Source organism: Heptranchias perlo, chromosome 8 (genome assembly GCF_035084215.1).
Source record: "Heptranchias perlo isolate sHepPer1 chromosome 8, sHepPer1.hap1, whole genome shotgun sequence".
NCBI lineage: Eukaryota > Metazoa > Chordata > Chondrichthyes > Hexanchiformes > Hexanchidae > Heptranchias > Heptranchias perlo.
The window spans coordinates 67,660,533-67,688,397 of NC_090332.1; the positions used below are offsets into that span (position 1 = coordinate 67,660,533).

The 27,865-nt window shown below is 50.1% G+C and overlaps 2 protein-coding genes across 5 annotated transcripts in view; one reads left to right on the forward strand and one right to left on the reverse strand.

Annotated features, from left to right (window-relative positions):
- Nucleotides 1-10,893, forward strand: part of LOC137324666 (solute carrier family 22 member 2-like) — a 54,977-nt gene extending 44,084 nt beyond the window's left edge. For 2 of the 4 annotated variants that reach the window (XM_067989231.1, XM_067989232.1), the window contains 2 exons: nucleotides 1,448-1,547; nucleotides 4,279-10,893. In XM_067989231.1, coding sequence (XP_067845332.1) covers nucleotides 1,448-1,547; nucleotides 4,279-4,390 — 212 coding nt within the window. In that variant the 3' untranslated portion in view covers nucleotides 4,391-10,893. Of the gene's footprint in view, nucleotides 1-1,447; nucleotides 1,548-4,278 lie in introns of those variants that run through there. The other 2 variants (XR_010963703.1, XR_010963702.1) reach the window with 2 other exon arrangements.
- A 291-nt stretch (nucleotides 10,894-11,184) lies between these two features.
- plg (plasminogen) overlaps nucleotides 11,185-27,865 on the reverse strand; it is a 120,147-nt gene continuing 103,466 nt past the window's right edge. The window contains exon 19 of the mRNA XM_067989230.1: nucleotides 11,185-12,123. Within this exon, the coding sequence (XP_067845331.1) occupies nucleotides 11,959-12,123 (165 nt within the window). The 3' untranslated portion in view covers nucleotides 11,185-11,958. The remainder of the gene's footprint in view (nucleotides 12,124-27,865) is intronic.

The window sequence follows — 27,865 nt, forward strand, 5'->3', positions numbered from 1 at the left end:
GGTAACCCTCTCTATTGAGTGATGTTGTGCAGGACGTAACAGACGACTATAATTCTACCCACTCCCACTGGTGGGTACTGAAGGGCTCCACCAGATTGATCCAGGCACCGAAACCACATCTTGAGCGGTCCTATTGCATGTTCAATAACAGGCCTGGTAGCGATGTGACTGTCGTTGTACCGACGCTGTGCCTCGCTGGTGGGGTTTCTCGCAGGTGTCATGAGACACGTCTACAGGGGGTATCCCTTTTCTCTGAGGAGCCAGCCTTTAAGTCTGTTTGTTACGTGGAAGAAGGCCGGGATGTCTGATTCCTGCTGAATGAATGAATCATGGCAGCTGCCAGGGAATCTGGCACACGCATGAAGAAATCTTTTCCTGTGGTCGCAAACGAGCGGTGCGTTGATGGAGTGATATCCCTTTCTGTTGATGAACATAAGGAGATGCTTGGATTGCTATATGTGTGCAATCGATTGCACCCTGTACACATGGGAAACCGGCCAGAGAGTGGGAACCCACTGCCCTCTCCATCTGGCTGAGGTCGTCCATGGGGAAGTTGATGTATTGCGACGCCCTGAGAAACAATCCATCCATGACCTGTCATATGCACTTGTGGGCCCCGGCGATGTGCCCAGTGGCGCCTTGGAAGGATCTGGAGACGGAGAAGTTGAGGGCAGTGGTGACCTTAACTGCGATGGACAATGCGTGGCCACCAGGCTCAGCCGGGAGGAGCTCTGCATGAAGGAGCTTGCAGATGTCTGCGACCACCTGACGAATCACTCTGAGCCTTCGTAGGCACTGCTCCTCAGAGAGGTCCAGGAAGCTCAGTCTCTGACTGTAGACCCTCTCACGTGGGTAGTGCCTCCTGCGACATTGGACCCTCTGTTATTCCCCCCTCTGCTCTTGTGCAGGTCCCTGTGGCGCACCTCTGTCTTGTGGGTCTGTAAGTGCCAGAACTGCACACCATGCCTCCTGATGGTGTCAGTTTGAGGGGGTCCAAAAAGTAGGTAAATATGTGTAAATAGAACAATTCTGAGTGTAAGCCAAGAATTCTCAGTCTAAACACAAAGATCTCCCAGCTAAAAGTTTGTCTGAGAGAACTGACTGCCCTGCTGCAATAACTCACCTGTCATCCCCATCTGTCAAACAGGGATTTAAATGGCCAGATGGCTGCCGGTTGCCACCCGCCTCTGTTTCCATGGCATGTTTCACACAGCACGAGAAACACGTTGAGGCAGAGCTAAAATCCTTTCCTTGCTTCAATAAACATAAAACTAAACATTTCAACAAGTTTAAATACCTTAATTCCTGCTTTAAATATCGTCCCACCGGCTTTTGATTTTGATTGCCCCCAACGCCCTCAACGCACCTGGACTTTGGGCCTAAAAAATTGTGCCCTTAGTGTTACCCTTGAACTAAATCTTTCCCTGTTCTGTCCATTCATTCCCAGGGGTGATTGGTTTGATTTCTGGTGGCTTAGTGTTGCTCCTGCCTGAAACAAAGGGATTGACTTTACCAGACACCATCGAGGATGTGGAAAACATCAGACGGTAAGTAAACGGACGACTGCGGCAGACGCACAGTGACACTTGGCTCTGGGTTATTCATCGAATCACATTGAGTTACACTGAAACTACAGCACAGGAACAGGCCATTTGGCCCAACTGGTCTGTGCCGGTGTTTATGCTCCACACGAGGCTCCTCCCTCCCCACTTCATCTAACCCTATTAGAATACTTTTCTATTCCTTTCTCCCTCATGTGCTTATCCAGCTTCCCCTTAAATGCATTCCATTGCACATTTTATTTTCCATTGATTGTTTTCGCTTGTTAAGTGTAACTGACTCTGCTGTTTGAATTCACCTTGTGCCCACCTCCCAGTGCCGCTATTCAGCTATGTACTGGCTGATATTCGAAAGTGGTCAGGGCTGACGTGCTCTCTGTTTATTTTTTCTTGCTGACCGTGTATAAGCGATCAATCTTTCCTTCCTCTGAAAACCCAAATAAGATGCTAAACTCGATGGCATTGCTTGTTGAAGCACAGATACTTTCTGCCATAAGAAAGAAACAAAGAAAGAAAGACTTGCATTTATATAGCGCCTTTCACGACCTCAGGACGTCCCAAAGTGCTTCACAGCCAATCAACTACTTTTGAAGCGTAATAACTGTTGTAATGTAGGAAACGTGGCAGCCAAGTTGCGCACAGCAAGGTCCCACAAACAGCAATGTGATAATGACCAGATCATCTGTTTTAGTGATGTTGATTGAGTGATAAATATTGGCCAGGACACCAGAGAGAACTCCCCTGCTCTTCTTCGAAATAGTGCGATAGGATCGTTTACATCCACTTGAGAGAGCAGATGGGACCTCAGTTTAACGTTTCATCTGAAAGAAGGAACCTCCGACAGTGCAGCCCTCCCTCAGTACTGCATTGAAGTGTCAACCTAGATTACAGGCTAAAGCCTCTGGAGCGGGACTTAACCCACAATCCTCTGGCTCAGAGGAGAGAGTGTGACCACTGAGCCAGAGCTGACACAGCCACCTCATGCCATGACCTCACCCTTGTAGCAACTGTCCTCAAAATATATTGTAAACAATTTCACAACACCAAGTTATAGTCCAACAAATTTATTTTAAATTCCACAAGCTTTCGGAGGCTTCCTCCTTCCTCAGGTGAATGTGAATTCCACATTCACCTGAGGAAGGAGGAAGCCTCCGAAAGCTTGTGGAATTTAAAATAAATTTGTTGGACTATAACTTGGTGTTGTGAAATTGTTTACAATTGTCAACCCCAGTCCATCACCGGCATCTCCACATCATGGCTCAAAATATATAGTTAAGAATAATTTTTAAAAAAAATACTGATAAACTCAAGGTCCTTCTTAAGTGGGTTAGTAACCATGTATTGCAAACAAGTTGCTTTATTTGAATAACCATCATACATTATATGTGTCAGTTTTAATTTAATGTACTTGTGAGGTGAGCTTGAAAGAGCAAGTGTCTTAAATTGAACACAAATACCTTCCCCTCGATTCTATGAGCCACCAAATCAGTTTTCTTTTCTTCTCCTCCATTTTTATCTGACTCCCCTCCCTCACCTCCTCCACTCCTAAAGATGGTAACTGGTACTGAGGCACATTTTCTGCAGATGCCAGCAGCCCTCGAGGGCCTCACCCAGCTGCCCATTCTGCATGGGTGTAATTTAAAAGTGAGTGTTTCCAAGCTCTTTGAACACAGGGATGGTGATCATAGCTGAGACCAATCTTGCCCTCACCCATTGTTTATACACACACACACACACACACACATTTTCAGGATAATAATCAGGAGGGAGAACTCTCCCTGCTTCTCAGTGGAGGCCCCATTGTTACCCTCAGTTTAAAGAAATTCTCCGGATATGGGTGTCGCTGGCAAGGCCAGCATTTATTGCCCATCCCTAATTGCCCTTGTGAAGGTGGTGGTGAGCCGCCTTCTTGAACCGATGCAGTCCGTGTGGTGAAGGTTCTCCCACAGTGCTGTAAGGTAGAGAGTTCCTGGATATTGACCAAGCGACGATGAAGGAACGGCGATATATTTCCAAGTCGGGATGGTGTGTGACTTGGAGGGGAACGTGCAGGTGGTGTTGTTCCCATGTGTCTGCTGCCCTTGTCCTTCTAGGTGGTAGAAGTCATGGGTTTGGGAGATACTGTCAGAGAAGCCTTAGCGAGTTGCTGCAGTGCATCCTGTAGATAGTACACATTGCAGCCACAGTGTGCCAGTGATGGGAATGGATGTTTAAGGTGGTGGATGGGTTGCCGATCAAGAGGACTGCTTTTTCCTGGATGGTGTTGAGCTTCTGGAGTGTTGTTGCAGCTGCACTCATCCTGGCAAGTGGAGAGTATTCCATCACACTCACAGTTGAGATGGGTTAACCCAGCATTGAACACAGAAACATAGAAATATAGAAAATAGGAGCAGGAGTAGGCCATTCGGCCCTTTGAGCCTGCTCGCCATTCAATATGATCATGGCTGATCCTCTATCTCAAAACCATATTCCTGCTCTCTCCCCATACCCCTTGATGCCTTTTGTGTCTAGAAACTAATGAAATGGACTAATTTCTCTGAAAAGATTCTGGCAAATGGCCATTGAAATAAAATGATAATACTTAAATTTTGAACTTGTACTGAAAATTCATCTGGTAATTAGGATAGGCCATTCAGAAGTTTGAAAAGTCACCATGCCACTCATAAGAGTCACATCACCAAGCTTATCATCTCAAACAGTAAATTTTGTGTTCCTTCAGGTGGAAGACATGTGTATTGAAGACAAGCTACCAGCATATTGTTCTACATTCTTCAACAGGAGCACACAATGCCAAGGACACTGCTTCAGCAAAGATTGTCCTCAACTCATGAATTACATTGCAGCATTTGCCTCAAATACTGACGAGTTAGGTTTATATTTCACACTATCGGCTATATATTATTACATATTATATATAAGGTTCAAAATTATGAGGGGTATTGGTAGAGTATAAGGGAGAAACTGTTTCCATTGGCAGGAGGATCAATAACCGGATGACACAAGTTTTGATAATTGGTAAAAGAACCAGAGCGGAGCTGAGGAGAAAAATATTTACGCAGCGAGTTGTTATGATCTGGAATGCACTGCCTGAAAAGGAGGTGGAAGTAGATTCAATAGTAACTTTCAAAAAGAAATTGTATAAATACTTGAAGGGGAAAAAATTGCAGGGCTATGGGGAAAGAGTGGGGGAGTGGGACTAATTGGATAGCTCTTTCAAAGAGCTGGTACAGGCATGATGGGCTGAATGGGCTTCTTCTGTCCTGTATGATCCTATAATTCTGCATTTAAAAGCATGAAGTCACTTTCACTTTTTTGCCCCCTCAGAATCCAGTTTGACAGCAGCCACTCAAGTCAATAATTAACCAATATGGATATTTATGGCTTCGATTAATTATCTTTAATGAACATTTCTCAAGAGTTCTCAAGTTAATATAAATGTAAACTAGAGCTAGGAAAAGAATTGCTTGTATATTTATGTATTGAGTCAGGCTTTATTAAAAATTCAACCAACCTAAATTAACCTGAATATTTAATGAGTTCTGACGCACTGTATAATACAAAAAAGTAACAACAACACTGAATTAAAAATGTTAAATGCAGATAATTGAGGTTTGTATATATTACTGAACTGCATTGTGTCAGCAGTATGACGAGTTAGGGTAAGTTCCTTTAATAGAGATTGGTTTGATCTAATTAATTTCAACAGACCTTATTTTATCTAGGACTCCTTAGGAAAAGGACAAAATAACCCATTAGACCCAACAAGTCCATCCCTTTTGGCATAGACCAACTCAGCCTACCCTTCTCATTGTGTCCCTCCCTCCTTCCTGCTCTGTTTTATCCAATTTGAAAGCAGCTATCGGCCTATCCACGAGAAGGGATCACGTTTAGACAAGTGCTTCGATGGCGGATTGTTTAAAAGCTAGTGGAAGCCATAGTGAATGAGAAGCTGCCACGATATCTCAGATACAACAACCTACTGGCACTTTGGATTCAGAGCAATCATGTCAGCTTGTGATGCTCTTAACATGATGGTCCAATAGGTGGGAAGTGATAGTTTTTTTTTTCATTGGCTGCTGCACACTCCACTACTTCACAATCTTGAAGGACCATCCTTTACCAACACCTGGGCAGGAGGAAGAGGATGAGGGAGTGGAGGAGGAGGAGAGGCAGAGAACAACAGAGCCCCTATCTGCCCGAGCTCTCAGAGACATGCTTACCAAGGAGTGCTTCAACGAAGTCAGCCCTCCCAGTCCCCATTCACCAACAGTCCCACAATCTTTACCTCATTCTTACAACCACCATCTGATTGCCTTCTTCACTCCAATTTTATTAGACTTTCCCTCACTTCATTACTAAGACAAATACGAACACCAAATCCAGATCAAAAAACCCAAATTTATCAAAGAACTCATGTCAGCATTCACAAAAATTGCCTACTCACCCTTGTGCAAGTCCTTAGTGCCTGTCTTGTGTGCTCATTTTCCTACAAGGTGCTCTCCCAGTGGCTACAGCTTGGGAGGAGGAAGGCTGCTGAGCTTCCATTGAGGACACCAGATGGCCTTGGAGGACGACCTTGAGCTGCTCTGGGCCTAGAGGGCCCATCTGCAGTCTTCAGTGTGTTGGCGTGGGCTGCAGCAGTCTGGGCCGGCTGGCTGAGTGGCACCAGCAAGTGTCTGGCAGGGAAGCAGGAATGCTGTCATCCTGAGAAAGAACACCAGGTGACGATCCCATGGAGCCAAGGCCACTCTCCTGGGGTGATGCCTCAGCGCTCCTAGGGCTCTGCTGGAGATCAGAGTGCAGGAGTGATGAGGCACCCTGGAAACTTCTTTCAACAGTCACCCCAAAATCCAAGATGGCAGCTGTCTGAGCTTCCATGCCAGCAGTTTGTGTTGCCATGGCAGCTGTCAGAGTTGTCATAAGATGCTCCATCATGGTGGCTTCCACTGTGGTGCTGATGGAGCTGACCGCTCATTGGAAAGAATGGTCTCCACGCTCTGTGCAAAGCCTTGAGACAAGTTGGTGCTGGACTTCTCTGTGCTCTGCGACATTGTGCGCAAGCTCTCTGGCAGGTTGCCCAGTGCACCTAGTATTTCCCGATGTATGTCCATGAGCCTCCTTCGGTATCCTGGGCCCTCCAAGTCAGCATCTGAGTCCACTGCAGCAGAACTAGTGTGTGACCTCATCCTGGGGTGAGCTGGCACCTGTGGCATACTATCTCATGCCCTAGCTCCTGCACACTTGTGTCCAGTGAGTCACCATGTGCAGATCTATCCTCTAACCTAACCTCTAAAGTCCACGTGGTGACAGTATTTGAGCTGATGCTCATGAGAATCAGGTCGAGTGACGTTCCATCTTCACAAACACTGTGCTCTTTTACCTCGACTGGCAGAGGGACGGAGATATTCTCAGCAGCTGAAATGAAAGAAAGGGACAAGGGTTAGCTTGTGGTGCGAGGGAAGGTAGGGAGAAATAAATTGGTGTTGAAAGCATCTGCAGCTTGTCATGCAGAGTGTGTGGGGTGAGGGAGAAAGAAGTCAGGAGAAACAAAGAGGACTAGTTATAAAGAGACCCTGCATGGCATCTCCTCCAGCTGTGCCAGTGGCTACGGCCTCCAGTCTGCCCCTTCTCATTATAGCCAGGAGGCTCTCTTTAAGGGGGGAGAGGGTGTGTAGTCGGGTTCTACCTCCTCCAGTGGCAGCCCGCTACCTGCTGTTGTTTACGACCTTCCCCTGCAAGAAAGAATGAAGTGTGTTCGTGAGAGTCTTGTGAGGTATTTGGAGAATGTGGCTGTCATGGTGTAATAGATGACATTGTGTGTGTGAAATGTGAGTTGTGGGTAAGTAAGAGTTGTAATAGTGCTGAGTATGCAAACTCCACTAAAAGGATGTTTAGTGAAGTGTGATGCAGTGATTGCAGGACAGTGCAGGGTAGTGGGGGAGGGGAGTATTAAGAGTGCTGTCCGTGTTGTAATTAATGAGGCTGTAAGTGGCGCAGCTGTGATGAGAAAGTATTTTAGCAGTCTTCTTACCTTAACAACTTTGGTTAGATCATTGAATTTTTCCTGCATTGCAGCCATATTCAATGAGCAATCTTTTCCCACTGCCTCCTCAGAAGATGTCTGGAGGGTTTCCAGCCCCCTGGGGGGAAAGAAGATGTCCCTTCTCCTCTCCACTGCCTGTACCAAGGCCTCCTTGGTGCAGCATCAGAGAATCTTGGTGCCCGCCCACTCCCTCCTTCAGCCATTTCTGAATCAGGTTATTGCAGTCTAGGGTTGCCAACTCTGGTTTGACATATTCCTGGAGATTTGATCATGTGACATTTGACCACATGGCATTCAAATGGCATTCAATCACGTGACACTGCTCATGTGATGCTTAGTCACATGACATTGATCACATGACATTTGCCTATTGTTTGTAAATGTTATTGAATTTACCTTAGTTGAGTCTCCTAGTATCCCCAAGACCTGAATAAAATATTGGACTTTTTGTTTTGTAGTGAGCTGAATAACATAATTTATAAATCAAAGAAAGACAACAAAATAGAAAGATTTAATGATACGTAATGTTTAAATAAAAACAACTTCTTGTGATGTTTCTACAGAATGGGACTACATCGAGAAACACCAAATAAATTCCACTGATTCAATGAAAACGCCATCAATATAAATAACTTCTGACGAGAGTTTTTATACAATTTTATGCCTTTTTACGATACACAGCAAGATACAAAAATAATAAATAAAACCGAAACCAAACCCAACTTGATTCACTGACACCACCACTGAAGCCCAACTGTTTAATTTGGGAATAAAACACATTATACAACAGGGCACATCACAGGCGGACAACAATTCCCCCTCCCCAGTTTGTTTCTCTCTCCCTCCCTCCCCCAGTTTGTTTCTCTTTCCCTCCCTCCCTCAGTTTGTTTCTCTCTCCCTCCCTCCCCCAGCTTGTTTCTCTCTCCCTCCCTCCCCCAGTTTGTTTCTCCCTCCCTCCCCCAGTTTGTTTCTCTTTCCCTCCCTCCCCCAGTTTGTTTCTCTCTCCCTCACCCCTCCCCAGTTTGTTTCTCTCTCCCTCACCCCTCCCCAGTTTGTTTCTCTTTCCCTCCCTCCCCCAGTTTGTTTCTCTCTCCCTCACCCCTCCCCAGTTTGTTTCTCTCTCCCTCACCCCTCCCCAGTTTGTTTCTCTCTCCCTCCCTCCCTCAGTTTGTGTTTCTCTCTCCCTCTCTCCCCCAGTTTGTTTCTCTTTCTCTCCCTCCCCCAGTTTGTGTTTCTCCCTCCCTCCCTCAGTTTGTGTTTCTCTCTCCCTCCTTCCCTCAGTTTGTGTTTCTCCCTCCCTCCCTCCCTCAGTTTGTGTTTCTCTCTCCCTCCCTCCCTCAGTTTGTTTCTCTTTCCCTCCCTCCCCTAGTTTGTTTCTCCCTCCCTCCCCCCTCCCCAGTTTGTTTCTCTTGCTTTCCCTCACCCAGTTTGTGTTTCTCTCTCCCTCCCTCCCCAGTTTGTGTTTCTCCCTCCCTCCCTCTCTCCCTCCCCCAGTTTGTTCCTTTTCCCGAGTTTGTGTTTCTCTCTCTCTCTCGCTCTCCGTAATAAGAACATAAGAAATATGAGCAGGACTAGGCCATATGGCCCTTCGAGCCTGCTCCGCCGTTCAATAAGATCATGGCTGATCTCCTACCTCAACTCCACCTTCCCGCCCTGAGTAATCAGGACTCACAGAGTTTCCAGGTAATTTCCGTTGCCCTGAAACCTCCATCATCATAACCGGGAATCAAGCAGTGTTTCTGAATAGTGGGAGACCAGCAGGGCCCAGACAACTCGGATTGGCTGCAAGCCACGACAGCCAGGGTACTGCGCATGTGCAAAGCACTCATACAAGGACCGTTTCTCCCGAGTCGCCAGTAGCAGTGCTTGGGTGACCAATCGCCCATTCTGGGAGGAGGGTTGGGAACCCTATGTTGCACAGTCTTGCAGCCAGAATGTTCCTCCGCTTTAAGTGGTGCTGGCTGCCTTTAAGTACCGTCCTGGCCTCCCGATATTGGTCCCCCTGATTGGCGTGCAACCAATAAATAGCACAGGTAGTGCTGGCTGCAAGCACGAACCTAGTCAACAGGCAGCACAGATAATGCATGCTGCCTGCATTGATACTAACTGGCACGGGTTGGGCACGATCCCATTTCTAGGCCATTGAAACATTAAAACATAAAAATTTCATTAATGTTTTTACTTGTAGGCCTCAGCCTCTCTTAAAAGCCTGGACTTAGAGTTGATGTTTATGCCCAAAGCTGTAACTCTATAGCTGAAGGCAGATCCCACGGTCTTGCCATTCACAATTTGCCAGGGTGCAGCAGTAGCATTTTGTTTGTCCAACTGGAAGAATATTTCTCCTCAGTCTAAAATAATATCTGGTTGTTTTTTTAAATTATTTGGAGAAAAGATGAAAGATGAATTTGAAAAGCTTCCTTTGGGTAAAGCTGATATTGAGATTTTTTTATTTAAAGCAGAGAGGCTGCCTTATTTTATATATGTATATATATGTGTGAGAGTGAGAGAGAAATGGGTAAAGACCACTTCAAACATAGCAATCAGTGCTGATAATAAATCCGTGTAATTGCCAATTCCAAACTATCTGTTGTACAGTTTTTTTTAAAAAAGTCAAGTTGTATTTTTGTGCATTTCAGTTCACGTGCTTTTGAACATAATTCAACTACAAACCAGGCAATGAATTTAAGTAGGTTTTCAACTAAACTTTTAAATAAACTGCCAAGCTGAGAAAGTCAGAGACAGACACTGTGCTATTGTTTACAATTATAATGTAGTTGATGACATGCTAAGCATGGATGCTCTGATCATGAAGCCACAGCTATGATAGTAAGGTCATGTGGTGTAAATACCTGATGAACGAATCCCAAAGATCTTTGATGACACATTGACAACTGGGAAGTGATTTTGTGGCGGTCAGCAAAAGAGATGTAAACACTGCTTAAAAGTGACTCTGAAACAGTGCAAAATACACATCCATAAGTGGGAACAACTTGCTCAAGATAAGAAAGCATGGCGAAAAAACATCGGTGAAGGCACCTCCTACTATGACGCCCATCACATTGGTGATGCTGAATGTAAATGCCAGCTGAGGAAATATCGCTTGAAAAATCTAGATTCCCAATCTGGTGTATCCAGGATCTACTGTTCAATCTGAGGACGCTCATTCCCAGTAAAAATAGGTCTCATCAGTGACCAAAGAACTCACTGGAAAAAATGAGGTAATATTCTAACTGTCTTCTTCGATATTGAAGGATGAATGAACAATGTGAAAATAAATCACAATTTACATAAGATTTGTTTATACTTATGATTTATTGTAAAGTGAAAAACCCAGAAGCTGTGTGAGGTAATTTTTTTTTGTTTAATAACTCAATGTCAATATAAACCATTTTGATGTTAATCAGGTTTTTATCTAACAAAAGATAACTTCTGGACTCTTACCTTGGGTATAATATTTTCTATGGTAATTTTGCGAAGTGTTTATGATTGACAGCAAGATTGGCCATTCAAGGAGGTTGCTGGTTGCCAGCCAGCCTCGCCTACTTTTCAAGAGAGGCAAAAAATATTCACTGAATTTGCTGGTTGAAACCAAAAATAAGTTTTATTACAGCAGCCATATCTTTATTTACCATTCCAGAAAGGCAGAGATAGAACATGGAGAGCAGAATGTATATATTTAGTTATGTAGTTGTGGTATTTATCGACGGAAAATAGTATTTATTTATTTTCCAGAAACCAAACACATAATTCAATGGCTCTGTGGATATTCCCTGTTATAATATCCATATTACAATACCCTTATTATTACATCCATGTTATAACATCCACGTTATAACATCCATGTTGTGATGTGAATTAAAATGTCTGCCTGTGAGAACCAAATCCCTTGGATATGCTGCCATTGGCCCTCTTATTAGGTCAGAAAATCGAGCACAGGCTATGGTTACAAACTCCTATGTAAATGCCTGCAGGAGCTCTGCTGCGAGAGCCAGTTAAAGCATCGAAAGGTGCTGCATTATTCAAACCGCCCACTCAAAATTTCTCCGTACGAATTTGGTTTTATACAGGATTTTGAATAATGAACAAAATTAGGCAAACTTGTTGCTGTTATCAATGTGACATCATTTCAACATTTAAAATTAAACGGCAGTGTAAAACTTTGAGTGAAATGGTTCATTTTTCCTGCCTCTTGAACAATCTCTAGCCATTGCCATAATTTTTAAAGTCATCCTGGTGAAATAAAAGTCATATTTGTAACGATGAAAGAGTTTAATGTTGCACGTGTAGAATTTTACATTTCGATTGAAAGGAAACATCTAATTCTATTTTAGATTATTGTGCTGGGTTATATCTTTCTTAACCGCTCCTTATGGTTTTTGTAATCCAGTCAGTAAAAAACGAAACTCGAACATAAACTCCTGGCTTCATTCGCCTTGCACAACCAAGGCCCCAAGATGTTACTCCTTGGAGAATATATCTGTCTTCGGTGTTCGGACAAACCAAAGGCCCTCCACTATCACCCTAGAAAACAGCACAATCAAGGGATCAGCTGACAATAAAAGCAAAGGTCATCGTTTAACCTCATTACTTGTATCAGATAAATGTTTGACAGGCATTTAACTCTCTGTGACACTGTGAGTTAACTTTGTTTGGAAAGAAATGCTCTATTTTTAAATTAAGAAATTTAGGAGCAGGGCCAAGCCTATTTTTAAAAAATTCATTCTGGGGATGTGGGCATCACTGGCAATGTTGGCATTTATTGCCCATCCCTAGTTGCCCTAAGAAGGTGGTGGTGGGCCTTCTTTTTGAGGCACTGGCAGCTTGCTAGAACTGAGTGGCTTGTTGGATCACTTCACATAGGCAGTTAAGAGTCTTACATGTTGGTGTGGGCCTGGAGTCACATATAAGCCAGACCAGGTAAGGACGCCAGCTTTCCCTAAAGGACGTTAGTGAACAAGTTGGGTTTTTACAACAATCCAGCAGCTTCATGGTCACTTTTTTTTATTGATACCAGCATTTTTTTCCAGATTTGTAAAAACTGAATTCAAATTCTCAAACTGCCACAGTGGGATTTGAACTCACGTCACTGGATTACTAGACCATGCCTCTGACTCCAGCTTTCTGTGCTCCCATCATCCTACCATTGGTGGCCAAACTTTCAAACGCCTTGGTCCCTCCCTCAATCTCTCCTCCTCTTCACTCTTCCTCCACTTTTTAAAACCTCAACACCGCTCCGTTTGACCAAACGTTCGGTCACTCCTCCTAACTATCTCCTTTCCTTGCTTGGCCTCAGTTTTCCTTACGCCAATTTGCAAAGATTCTTGGGACATTCTATTATGTTCGCGGCACCATATAAATGCCAAGTTGTTGTTTAATAACAACATAAATATCAATAATATAATGACGTATCCCAAGAATCTTGATTCTTTACAACCTTCTCTCAACATGTTAATGTTAACAATTACATCACAACACTAACAACAAAACTGACCAGAATCTTGTGTCTCTAGATGTATTGGGTGTTAATTGTACGATTTATATCAATGAGTATTAATTGTATTTAGGTGGTGGGTATCAATTGGGGACTCTCTTGTATCCTTTATATAAGAGAGCTTATCCAGGGTATGGTGCATGTGTAAGGGGAGTCTCTGTGAATAAAGGCGTAGAAACAGCTAAAGACCAGGCTCTAGTATTCGATCCTTCACCACATGGCTATCCGATTTATAACACTGGGGTAAAATTGGTCTTGGGCGCTAGCACAAAATGGGTGATAGTGAATTGGAAGCACATTATACACTCCGCCCGGTTTCTTTTCAATTCGCCTCATTCCCTCACATTCAGTTCTAATTGGATTCTTGGGTAAACATGACTGCTATTGTTTACTTCAGCTGAACTGCCCCATTCTTCTGGATGTAGCATCACTTTGATTTGTCGACACCCCCTACCCCCTGTCTCTTACTAAAAGTCATCACTTGACTACCTGCTTATTCAAATTCCCAGGACCTGCACTCACAGCGACAAAGTCACAATCGAAGGGAGTCTCCAAGACGGCCTACTTCCACCTACGCAACATTGTCCACCTCCGCCCCGCCTCAGCTCATCTGCTGCTGAAACCCTCATCCGTGCCTTTGTTACCTTTATCTCTGTAACCTCCTCCAGCCCTAAAACCCTCAGAGATCTCAGCGCTCTTCCAATTCTGGCCTCTTGTGAATCCCCGATTTTAATCATGCCACCATTGGCGGCTGTGCCTTCAGCTGCCTAGGCCCTCCCGAAACCATTCCCCCTCTCTACCTCGCTCTCCTCCTTTAAGATCCTCCTTAAAACCTATGACTTTGACCAAGCTTTTGGTCACTTGTCCTAATATCTCCAAATGTGGCTTAGTGTCAAATTTTGTTTGATGACACTCCTGTGAAGTGCCTTGGGATGTTTTGCTACATTAGAGGCTCTATATCAATGCAAGTTGCTGTTGTGTGGGCCAGAGATAGGACTGCAACACTGTGGCACTGATTCTCCAACCCGAACTCCCACTGATTCTCCGACCCGAACTCCCACTGATTCTCCGACCCGAACTCCCACTGATTCTCCGACCCGAACTCCCACTGATTCTCCGACCCGAACTCCCACTGATTCTCCGACCCGAACTCCCACTGATTCTCCGACCCGAACTCCCACTGATTCTCCGACCCGAACTCCCACTGATTCTCCGACCCGAACTCCCACTGATTCTCCGACCCGAACTCCCACTGATTCTCCGACCCGAACTCCCACTGATTCTCCGACCCGAACTCCCACTGATTCTCCGACCCGAACTCCCACTGATTCTCCGACCCGAACTCCCACTGATTCTCCGACCCGAACTCCCACTGATTCTCCGACCCGAGTTCTCACTGATTCTCTGACCCGAACTCCCACTGATTCTCCGACCCGAGTTCCCACTGATTCTCCGACCCGAACTCCCACTGATTCTCCGACCCGAACTCCCACTGATTCTCCGACCCGAGTTCCCACTGATTCTCCGACCCGAACTCCCACTGATTCTCCGACCCGAGTTCCCACTGATTCTCCGACCCGAACTCCCACTGATTCTCCGACCCGAGTTCCCACTGATTCTCTGACCCGAACTCCCACTGATTCTCCGACCCGAACTCCCACTGATTCTCTGACCTGAGCTCCCACTGATTCTCTGACCCGAACTCCCACTGATTCTCTGACCCGAACTCCCACTGATTCTCCGACCCGAACTCCCACTGATTCTCTGACCCGAACTCCCACTGATTCTCCGACCCGAACTCCCACTGATTCTCCGACCCGAACTCCAACTGATTCTCTGACCCGAGCTCCCACTGATTCTCTGACCCGATTCTCCGACCCGAGCTCCCACTGATTCTCCGACCTGAGCTCCCACTGATTCTCTGACCCGAGCTCCCACTGATTCTCCGACCTGAGCTCCCACTGATTCTCTGACCCGAACTCCCACTGATTCTCCGACCCGAGTTCCCACTGATTCTCCGACCCGAACTCCCACTGATTCTCGGACCGGAACTCCCACTGATTCTCCGACCCGAACTCCCACTGATTCTCCGACCCGAACTCCCACTGATTCTCCGACCCGAACTCCCACTGATTCTCCGACCCGAACTCCCACTGATTCTCTGACCCGAGCTCCCACTGATTCTCTGACCTGAGCTCCCACTGATTCTCCGACCCGAGCTCCCACTGATTCTCTGACCCCAACTCCCACTGATTCTCCGACCCGAACTCCCACTGATTCTCTGACCCGAGTTCCCACTGATTCTCTGACCCGAACTCCCACTGATTCTCTGACCCGAGTTCCCACTGATTCTCTGACCCGAACTCCCACTGATTCTCTGACCCGAGTTCTCACTGATTCTCCGACCCGAGCTCCCACTGATTCTCTGACCCGAACTCCCACTGATTCTCCGACCCGAGTTCTCACTGATTCTCTGACCCCAACTCCCACTGATTCTCCGACCTGAGCTCCCACTGATTCTCCGACCCGAGCTCCCACTGATTCTCCGACCCGAACTCCCACTGATTCTCCGACCCGAACTCCCACTGATTCTCTGACCCGAGTTCCCACTGATTCTCAGACCCGAACTCCCACTGATTCTCTGACCCGAACTCCCACTGATTCTCTGACCCGAGCTCCCACTGATTCTCCGACCCGAACTCCCACTGATTCTCTGACCCGAACTCCCACTGATTCTCCGACCCGAACTCCCACTAATTCTCCGACCCGAGCTCCCACTGATTCTCCGACCTGAGCTCCCACTGATTCTCTGACCCGAACTCCCACTGATTCTCTGACCCGAGTTCCCACTGATTCTCAGACCCGAACTCCCACTGATTCTCCGACCCGAACTCCCACTGATTCTCCGAACCGAACTCCCACTGATTCTCCGACCCGAACTCCCACTGATTCTCCGACCCGAACTTCCACTGATTCTCCGACCCGAACTCCCACTGATTCTCCGACCCGAACTCCCACTGATTCTCCGACCCGAACTCCCACTGATTCTCCGACCCGAGCTCCCACTGATTCTCCGACCCGAACTCCCACTGATTCTCCGACCCGAACTCCCACTGATTCTCCGACCCGAACTCCCACTGATTCTCCGACCCGACCTCCCACTGATTCTCCGACCCGAGCTCCCACTGATTCTCCGACCCGAACTCCCACTGATTCTCCGACCCGAACTCCCACTGATTCTCCGACCCGAACTCCCACTGATTCTCCGACCTGAGCTCCCACTGATTCTCTGACCCGAGCTCCCACTGATTCTCCGACCCGAGCTCCCACTGATTCTCTGACCCGAACTCCCACTGATTCTCCGACCCGAACTCCCACTGATTCTCTGACCCGAACTCCCACTGATTCTCCGACCCGAGCTCCCACTGATTCTCCGACCCGAGCTCCCACTGATTCTCCGACCTGAGCTCCCACTGATTCTCTGACCCGAGTTCTCACTGATTCTCCGACCTGAGCTCCCACTGATTCTCCGACCCGAGCTCCCACTGATTCTCCGACCTGAGCTCCCACTGATTCTCTGACCCGAGCTCCCACTGATTCTCCGACCCGAACTCCCACTGATTCTCCGACCCGAACTCCCACTGATTCTCTGACCCGAACTCCCACTGATTCTCCGACCCGAGTTCCCACTGATTCTCCGACCCGAGCTCCCACTGATTCTCTGACCCGAACTCCCACTGATTCTCCGACCCGAGTTCTCACTGATTCTCTGACCCGAACTCCCACTGATTCTCCGACCCGAACTCCCACTGATTCTCCGACCCGAGTTCTCACTGATTCTCCGACCCGAGCTCCCACTGATTCTCAGACCCGAACTCCCACTGATTCTCCGACCCGAGTTCTCACTGATTCTCCGACCCGAACTCCCACTGATTCTCCGACCCGAGCTCCCACTGATTCTCCGACCCGAACTCCCACTGATTCTCCGACCCGAACTCCCACTGATTCTCCGACCCGAACTCCCACTGATTCTCCGACCCGAACTCCCACTGATTCTCTGACCTGAGCTCCCACTGATTCTCCGACCCGAACTCCCACTGATTCTCCGACCCGAACTCCCACTGATTCTCCGATCCGAACTCCCACTGATTCTCTGACCCGAACTCCCACTGATTCTCCGACCTGAGCTCCCACTGATTCTCTGACCTGAGCTCCCACTGATTCTCCGAACCGAGCTCCCACTGATTCTCTGACCCGAACTCCCACTGATTCTCCGACCCGAACTCCCACTGATTCTCTGACCCGAGTTCCCACTGATTCTCCGACCCGAGCTCCCACTGATTCTCTGACCCGAACTCCCACTGATTCTCCGACCCGGGTTCTCACTGATTCTCTGACCCGAACTCCCACTGATTCTCCGACCCGAACTCCCACTGATTCTCCGACCCGAGTTCTCACTGATTCTCCGACCCGAGCTCCCACTGATTCTCAGACCCGAACTCCCACTGATTCTCCGACCCGAGTTCTCACTGATTCTCCGACCCGAACTCCCACTGATTCTCCGACCCGAACTCCCACTGATTCTCCGACCCGAACTCCCACTGATTCTCTGACCCGAACTCCCACTGATTCTCCGACCCGAACTCCCACTGATTCTCCGACCCGAACTCCCACTGATTCTCCGACCCGAACTCCCACTGATTCTCCGACCCGAACTCCCACTGATTCTCCGACCCGAACTCCCACTGATTCTCCGACCAGAGCTCCCACTGATTCTCTGACCTGAGCTCCCACTGATTCTCTGACCCGAACTCCCACTGATTCTCCGACCTGAGCTCCCACTGATTCTCAGACCCGAACTCCCACTGATTCTCCGACCCGAGTTCTCACTGATTCTCCGACCCGAACTCCCACTGATTCTCCGACCCGAGCTCCCACTGATTCTCCGACCCGAACTCCCACTGATTCTCCGACCCGAACTCCCACTGATTCTCCGACCCGAACTCCCACTGATTCTCCGACCCGAACTCCCACTGATTCTCTGACCCGAGCTCCCACTGATTCTCCGACCCGAACTCCCACTGATTCTCCGACCCGAACTCCCACTGATTCTCCGATCCGAACTCCCACTGATTCTCTGACCCGAACTCCCACTGATTCTCCGACCTGAGCTCCCACTGATTCTCTGACCCGAGCTCCCACTGATTCTCCGACCCGAGCTCCCACTGATTCTCTGACCCGAACTCCCACTGATTCTCCGACCCGAACTCCCACTGATTCTCTGACCCGAGTTCCCACTGATTCTCCGACCCGAGCTCCCACTGATTCTCTGACCCGAACTCCCACTGATTCTCCGACCCGGGTTCTCAATGATTCTCTGACCCGAACTCCCACTGATTCTCCGACCTGAACTCCCACTGATTCTCCGACCCGAGTTCTCACTGATTCTCCGACCCGAGCTCCCACTGATTCTCAGACCCGAACTCCCACTGATTCTCCGACCCGAGTTCTCACTGATTCTCCGACCCGAACTCCCACTGATTCTCCGACCCGAACTCCCACTGATTCTCCGACCCGAAATCCCACTGATTCTCTGACCCGAACTCCCACTGATTCTCCGACCCGAACTCCCACTGATTCTCCGACCCGAACTCCCACTGATTCTCCGACCCGAGCTCCCACTGATTCTCCGACCCGAACTCCCACTGATTCTCCGACCCGAACTCCCACTGATTCTCCGACCCGAACTCCCACTGATTCTCCGACCCGACCTCCCACTGATTCTCCGACCCGAGCTCCCACTGATTCTCCGACCCGAACTCCCACTGATTCTCCGACCCGAACTCCCACTGATTCTCCGACCCGAACTCCCACTGATTCTCCGACCTGAGCTCCCACTGATTCTCTGACCCGAGCTCCCACTGATTCTCCGACCCGAGCTCCCACTGATTCTCTGACCCGAACTCCCACTGATTCTCCGACCCGAACTCCCACTGATTCTCTGACCCGAACTCCCACTGATTCTCCGACCCGAGCTCCCACTGATTCTCCGACCCGAGCTCCCACTGATTCTCCGACCTGAGCTCCCACTGATTCTCTGACCCGAGTTCTCACTGATTCTCCGACCTGAGCTCCCACTGATTCTCCGACCCGAGCTCCCACTGATTCTCCGACCTGAGCTCCCACTGATTCTCTGACCCGAGCTCCCACTGATTCTCCGACCCGAACTCCCACTGATTCTCTGACCCGAACTCCCACTGATTCTCTGACCCGAACTCCCACTGATTCTCCGACCCGAGTTCCCACTGATTCTCCGACCCGAGCTCCCACTGATTCTCTGACCCGAACTCCCACTGATTCTCCGACCCGAGTTCTCACTGATTCTCTGACCCGAACTCCCACTGATTCTCCGACCCGAACTCCCACTGATTCTCCGACCCGAGTTCTCACTGATTCTCCGACCCGAGCTCCCACTGATTCTCAGACCCGAACTCCCACTGATTCTCCGACCCGAATTCTCACTGATTCTCCGACCCGAACTCCCACTGATTCTCCGACCCGAGCTCCCACTGATTCTCCGACCCGAACTCCCACTGATTCTCCGACCCGAACTCCCACTGATACTCCGACCCGAACTCCCACTGATTCTCCGACCCGAACTCCCACTGATTCTCTGACCTGAGCTCCCACTGATTCTCCGACCCGAACTCCCACTGATTCTCCGACCCGAACTCCCACTGATTCTCCGATCCGAACTCCCACTGATTCTCTGACCCGAACTCCCACTGATTCTCCGACCTGAGCTCCCACTGATTCTCTGACCCTAGCTCCCACTGATTCTCCGAACCGAGCTCCCACTGATTCTCTGACCCGAACTCCCACTGATTCTCCGACCCGAACTCCCACTGATTCTCTGACCCGAGTTCCCACTGATTCTCCGACCCGAGCTCCCACTGATTCTCTGACCCGAACTCCCACTGATTCTCCGACCCGGGTTCTCACTGATTCTCTGACCCGAACTCCCACTGATTCTCCGACCCGAACTCCCACTGATTCTCCGACCCGAGTTCTCACTGATTCTCCGACCCGAGCTCCCACTGATTCTCAGACCCGAACTCCCACTGATTCTCCGACCCGAGTTCTCACTGATTCTCCGACCCGAACTCCCACTGATTCTCCGACCCGAACTCCCACTGATTCTCCGACCCGAACTCCCACTGATTCTCCGACCCGAACTCCCACTGATTCTCCGACCCGAACTCCCACTGATTCTCCGACCCGAACTCCCACTGATTCTCCGACCCGAACTCCCACTGATTCTCCGACCCGAACTCCCACTGATTCTCCGACCCGAACTCCCACTGATTCTCCGACCAGAGCTCCCACTGATTCTCTGACCTGAGCTCCCACTGATTCTCTGACCCGAACTCCCACTGATTCTCCGACCTGAGCTCCCACTGATTCTCAGACCCGAACTCCCACTGATTCTCCGACCCGAGTTCTCACTGATTCTCCGACCCGAACTCCCACTGATTCTCCGACCCGAGCTCCCACTGATTCTCCGACCCGAACTCCCACTGATTCTCCGACCCGAACTCCCACTGATTCTCCGACCCGAACTCCCACTGATTCTCCGACCCGAACTCCCACTGATTCTCTGACCCGAGCTCCCACTGATTCTCCGACCCGAACTCCCACTGATTCTCCGATCCGAACTCCCACTGATTCTCTGACCCGAACTCCCACTGATTCTCCGACCTGAGCTCCCACTGATTCTCTGACCCGAGCTCCCACTGATTCTCCGACCCGAGCTCCCACTGATTCTCTGACCCGAACTCCCACTGATTCTCCGACCCGAACTCCCACTGATTCTCTGACCCGAGTTCCCACTGATTCTCCGACCCGAGCTCCCACTGATTCTCTGACCCGAACTCCCACTGATTCTCCGCCCAGGGTTCTCACTGATTCTCTGACCCGAACTCCCACTGATTCTCCGACCTGAACTCCCACTGATTCTCCGACCCGAGTTCTCACTGATTCTCCGACCCGAGCTCCCACTGATTCTCAGACCCGAACTCCCACTGATTCTCCGACCCGAGTTCTCACTGATTCTCCGACCCGAACTCCCACTGATTCTCCGACCCGAACTCCCACTGATTCTCCGACCCGAAATCCCACTGATTCTCGGACCCGAACTCCCACTGATTCTCCGACCCGAACTCCCACTGATTCTCCGACCCGAACTCCCACTGATTCTCCGACCCGAACTCCCACTGATTCTCCGACCCGAACTCCCACTGATTCTCCGACCCGAACTCCCACTGATTCTCCGACCAGAGCTCCCACTGATTCTCTGACCCGAGCTCCCACTGATTCTCCGACCCGAACTCCCACTGATTCTCCGACCCGAACTCCCACTGATTCTCCGACCCGAGCTCCCACTGATTCTCCGACCCGAGCTCCCACTGATTCTCCGACCTGAGCTCCCACTGATTCTCTGACCCGAGTTCTCACTGATTCTCCGACCTGAGCTCCCACTGATTCTCCGACCCGAGCTCCCACTGATTCTCCGACCTGAGCTCCCACTGATTCTCTGACCCGAGCTCCCACTGATTCTCCGACCCGAACTCCCACTGATTCTCCGACCCGAACTCCCACTGATTCTCTGACCCGAACTCCCACTGATTCTCCGACCTGAGCTCCCACTGATTCTCTGACCCGAGCTCCCACTGATTCTCCGACCCGAGCTCCCACTGATTCTCTGACCCGAACTCCCACTGATTCTCCGACCCGAGCTCCCACTGATTCTCAGACCCGAACTCCCACTGATTCTCCGACCCGAGTTCTCACTGATTCTCCGACCCGAACTCCCACTGATTCTCCGACCCGAGCTCCCACTGATTCTCCGACCCGAACTCCCACTGATTCTCCGACCCGAACTCCCACTGATTCTCCGACCCGAACTCCCACTGATTCTCCGACCCGAACTCCCACTGATTCTCTGACCCGAGCTCCCACTGATTCTCCGACCCGAACTCCCACTGATTCTCCGACCCGAACTCCCACTGATTCTCCGATCCGAACTCCCAATGATTCTCTGACCCGAACTCCCACTGATTCTCCGACCTGAGCTCCCACTGATTCTCTGACCCGAGCTCCCACTGATTCTCCGACCCGAGCTCCCACTGATTCTCTGACCCGAGCTCCCACTGATTCTCCGACCCGAACTCCCACTGATTCTCTGACCCGAGTTCCCACTGATTCTCCGACCCGAGCTCCCACTGATTCTCTGACCCGAACTCCCACTGATTCTCCGACCCGGGTTCTCACTGATTCTCTGACCCGAACTCCCACTGATTCTCCGACCCGAACTCCCACTGATTCTCCGACCCGAGTTCTCACTGATTCTCCGACCCGAGCTCCCACTGATTCTCAGACCCGAACTCCCACTGATTCTCCGACCCGAGTTCTCACAGATTCTCCGACCCGAACTCCCACTGATTCTCCGACCCGAACTCCCACTGATTCTCCGACCCGAACTCCCACTGATTCTCTGACCCGAACTCCCACTGATTCTCCGACCCGAACTCCCACTTATTCTCCGACCCGAACTCCCACTGATTCTCCGACCCGAACTCCCACTGATTCTCCGACCCGAACTCCCACTGATTCTCCGACCCGAACTCCCACTGATTCTCCGACCAGAGCTCCCACTGATTCTCTGACCCGAGCTCCCACTGATTCTCCGACCCGAACTCCCACTGATTCTCTGACCCGAACTCCCACTGATTCTCCGACCCGAGCTCCCACTGATTCTCCGACCCGAGCTCCCACTGATTCTCCGACCTGAGCTCCCACTGATTCTCGGACCCGAGTTCTCACTGATTCTCCGACCTGAGCTCCCACTGATTCTCCGACCCGAGCTCCCACTGATTCTCCGACCTGAGCTCCCACTGATTCTCTGACCCGAGCTCCCACTGATTCTCTGACCCGAGCTCCCACTGATTCTCCGACCTGAGCTCACACTGATTCTCCGACCCGAGCTCCCACTGATTCTCTGACCCGAACTCCCACTGATTCTCCGACCCGAACTCCCACTGATTCTCCGACCCGAGTTCCCACTGATTCTCCGACCCGAACTCCCACTGATTCTCTGACCCGAACTCCCACTGATTCTCCGACCGGAGCTCCCACTGATTCTCCGACCCGAACTCCCACTGATTCTCCGACCCGAGCTCCCACTGATTCTCCGACCCGAGCTCCCACTGATTCTCCGACCCGAGCTCCCACTGATTCTCTGACCCAAACTCCCACTGATTCTCCGACCCGAACTCCCACTGATTCTCTGACCCGAGTTCCCACTGATTCTCCGACCCGAGCTCCCACTGATTCTCTGACCCGAAATCCCACTGATTCTCCCACCCGAGTTCTCACTGATTCTCTGACCCGAACTCCCACTGATTCTCCGACCCGAATTCCCACTGATTCTCCGACCCGAACTCCCACTGATTCTCTGACCCGAGTTCCCACTGATTCTCAGACCCGAACTCCCACTGATTCTCTGACCCGAACTCCCACTGATTCTCTGACCCGAACTCCCACTGATTCTCTGACCCGAGCTCCCACTGATTCTCCGACCCGATCTCCCACTGATTCTCCGACCCGAACTCCCACTGATTCTCCGACCCGATCTCCCACTGATTCTCCGACCCGAACTCCCACTGATTCTCCGACCCGAACTCCCACTGATTCTCCGACCCGAACTCCCACTGATTCTCCGACCCGAACTCCCACTGATTCTCCGACCCGAGCTCCCACTGATTCTCCGACCTGAGATCCCACTGATTCTCTGACCCGAACTCCCACTGATTCTCTGACCCGAGTTCTCACTGATTCTCCGACCCGAGCTCCCACTGATTCTCCGACCCGAACTCCCACTGATTCTCCGACCCGAGCTCCCACTGATTCTCCGACCCGAACTCCCACTGATTCTCTGACCCGAACTCCCACTGATTCTCTGACCCGAGTTCCCACTGATTCTCAGACCCGAACTCCCACTGATTCTCTGACCCGATCTCCCACTGATTCTCTGACCCGAACTCCCACTGATTCTCTGACCCGAGCTCCCACTGATTCTCCGACCCGATCTCCCACTGATTCTCCGACCCGAACTCCCACTGATTCTCCGACCCGAACTCCCACTGAGTCTCCGACCCGAGCTCCCACTGATTCTCCGACCCGAGCTCCCACTGATTCTCCGACCTGAGCTCCCACTGATTCTCTGACCCGAGTTCTCACTGATTCTCCGACCTGAGCTCCCACTGATTCTCCGACCCGAGCTCCCACTGATTCTCCGACCTGAGCTCCCACTGATTCTCTGACCCGAGCTCCCACTGATTCTCTGACCCGAGCTCCCACTGATTCTCCGACCTGAGCTCCCACTGATTCTCCGACCCGAGCTCCCACTGATTCTCTGACCCGAACTCCCACTGATTCTCCGACCCGAACTCCCACTGATTCTCCGACCCGAGTTCCCACTGATTCTCCGACCCGAACTCCCACTGATTCTCTGACCCGAACTCCCACTGATTCTCCGACCTGAGCTCCCACTGATTCTCCGACCCGAACTCCCACTGATTCTCCGACCCGAGCTCCCACTGATTCTCCGACCCGAGCTCCCACTGATTCTCCGACCCGAGCTCCCACTGATTCTCTGACCCAAACTCCCACTGATTCTCCGACCCGAACTCCCACTGATTCTCTGACCCGAGTTCCCACTGATTCTCCGACCCGAGCTCCCACTGATTCTCTGACCCGAAATCCCACTGATTCTCCCACCCGAGTTCTCACTGATTCTCTGACCCGAACTCCCACTGATTCTCCGACCCGAATTCCCACTGATTCTCCGACCCGAACTCCCACTGATTCTCTGACCCGAACTCCCACTGATTCTCCGACCCGAACTCCCACTGATTCTCTGACCCGAACTCCCACTGATTCTCCGACCCGAACTCCCACTGATTCTCCGACCCGAGCTCCCACTGATTCTCCGACCTGAGATCCCACTGATTCTCTGACCCGAACTCCCACTGATTCTCTGACCCGAGTTCTCACTGATTCTCCGACCCGAGCTCCCACTGATTCTCCGACCCGAACTCCCACTGATTCTCCGACCCGAGCTCCCACTGATTCTCCGACCCGAACTCCCACTGATTCTCTGACCCGAACTCCCACTGATTCTCTGACCCGAGTTCCCACTGATTCTCAGACCCGAACTCCCACTGATTCTCTGACCCGATCTCCCACTGATTCTCTGACCCGAACTCCCACTGATTCTCTGACCCGAGCTCCCACTGATTCTCCGACCCGATCTCCCACTGATTCTCCGACCCGAACTCCCACTGATTCTCCGACCCGAACTCCCACTGAGTCTCCGACCCGAACTCCCACTGATTCTCCGACCCAAACTCCCACTGATTCTCCGACCCGAACTCCCACTGATTCTCCGACCCGAGCTCCCACTGATTCTCCGACCTGAGATCCCACTGATTCTCTGACCCGAACTCCCACTGATTCTCTGACCCGAGTTCTCACTGATTCTCCGACCCGATCTCCCACTGATTCTCCGACCCGAACTCCCACTGATTCTCCGACCCGAGCTCCCACTGATTCTCCGACCCGAGCTCCCACTGATTCTCTGACCCGAACTCCCACTGATTCTCCGACCCGAACTCCCACTGATTCTCTGACCCGAACTCCCACTGATTCTCCGACCCGAACTCCCACTGATTCTCCGACCCGAACTCCCACTGATTCTCTGACCCGAACTTCCACTGATTCTCTGACCCAAACTCCCACTGATTCTCTGACCCGAACTCCCACTGATTCTCCGACCCGAAATCCCACTGATTCTCCGACCCGAGCTCCCACTGATTCTCCGACCCAAGCTCCCACTGATTCTCCGACCTGAGCTCCCACTGATTCTCTGACCCGAGTTCTCACTGATTCTCTGACCTGAGCTCCCACTGATTCTCCGACCCGAGCTCCCACTGATTCTCCGACCTGAGCTCCCACTGATTCTCTGACCCGAGCTCCCACTGATTCTCTGACCCGAGCTCCCACTGATTCTCCGACCTGAGCTCCCACTGATTCTCCGACCCGAGCTCCCACTGATTCTCCGACCCGAGCTCCCACTGATTCTCTGACCTGAGCTCCCACTGATTCTCCGACCCGCACTCCCACTGATTCTCCGACCTGAGCTCCCACTGATTCTCCGACCTGAGCTCCCACTGATTCTCCGACCTGAGCTCCCACTGATTCTCTGACCCGAGCTCCCACTGATTCTCCGACCTGAGCTCCCACTGATTCTCTGACCCGAGCTCCCACTGATTCTCTGACCCGAACTCCCACTGATTCCCTGACCCAAACTCCCACTGATTCTCTGACCTGAACTCCCACTGATTCTCCAATCCGAACTCCCACTGATTCTCCGACCCGAACTCCCACTGATTCTCCGACCCGAGCTCCCACTGATTCTCCGACCCGAGCTCCCACTGATTCTCTGACCTGAGCTCCCACTGATTCTCTGATCCGAACTCCCACTGATTCTCTGACCCGAACTCCCACTGATTCTCCGACCCGAACTCCCACTGATTCTCCGACCCGAACTCCCACTGATTCTCTGACCCGAGCTCCCACTGATTCTCTGACCCGAACTCCCACTGATTCTCTGACCCGAACTCCCACTGATTCTCCGACCCGAACTCCCACTGATTCTCCGATCCGAGTTCCCACTGATTCTCTGACCCAAACTCCCACTGATTCTCTGACCCGAACTCCCACTGATTCTCTGACCCGAGCTCCCACTGATTCTCCGACCTGAGCTCCCACTGATTCTCTGACCTGAGCTCCCACTGAGCACCGCTCTCTGCTGGGAGCTCGCCATTGTGAAATTTGCCCTGTAATCAACGTCAAAAATCCCCAAACCTATCCACAGTGCTTGTGGAGTAGTTGATGTTTTTTGTCACAGTAACTTTGATGCATAAATTAATTGTTTGCGTTCACAATTTATTTGAAAATCCTTAATGCAAAATGTTCTCCACTTTCTAATGTCTGACTTCCTCATATTCATTTCGAAAGTAACACCGTGCTACTCAGGAAGGGTATATTCGCCTTGGAGAGGGTACAGTGCAGATTCACGAGAATGATAACAGGGTTTAAAGGGTTAAATTATGAGGACTGGTTGCATGAACTTGGCTTGTATTCCTTTGAGTTTGTAAGTTTGAGAGGTGATCGAATGGAGGTGTTTCAGGTGATAAAAAGATTTGATATACAGAGAAACTATTTCCTGCAGTGGGGGAATCTAGAACAAGGGGGCACAATTTTAAAATTAGTCCTCGGCCATTCAGGAGTGAAATTGGGAATCAACTTTTCACACAAAGGGTAGTGGAAATCTGGAATTCTCTCCCCCAAAAGGCTGTGAATGCTGGGACAATTGGAATTTTCAAGACTGAGATCAACAGAGTTTCATCAGGTAAGGGTATATGGATCAAAGATGGGTAAATAGAATTGAGATACAGATGATCCATGATCTAAATGAATGGCAGAATAAGCTTGAGGGGCTGAATGGCCTACTCCTGTTCCTTTGTTCCTATGTTTCTATTTTCTATGCTACAGGCCAAAAATAATGGTGAAATTATGAAGGCATTAATCCGTAATCTGAATTTTAGCATTAAAACAAAGCAATCGTCTCTCCAATGTCATTAAGTTGTG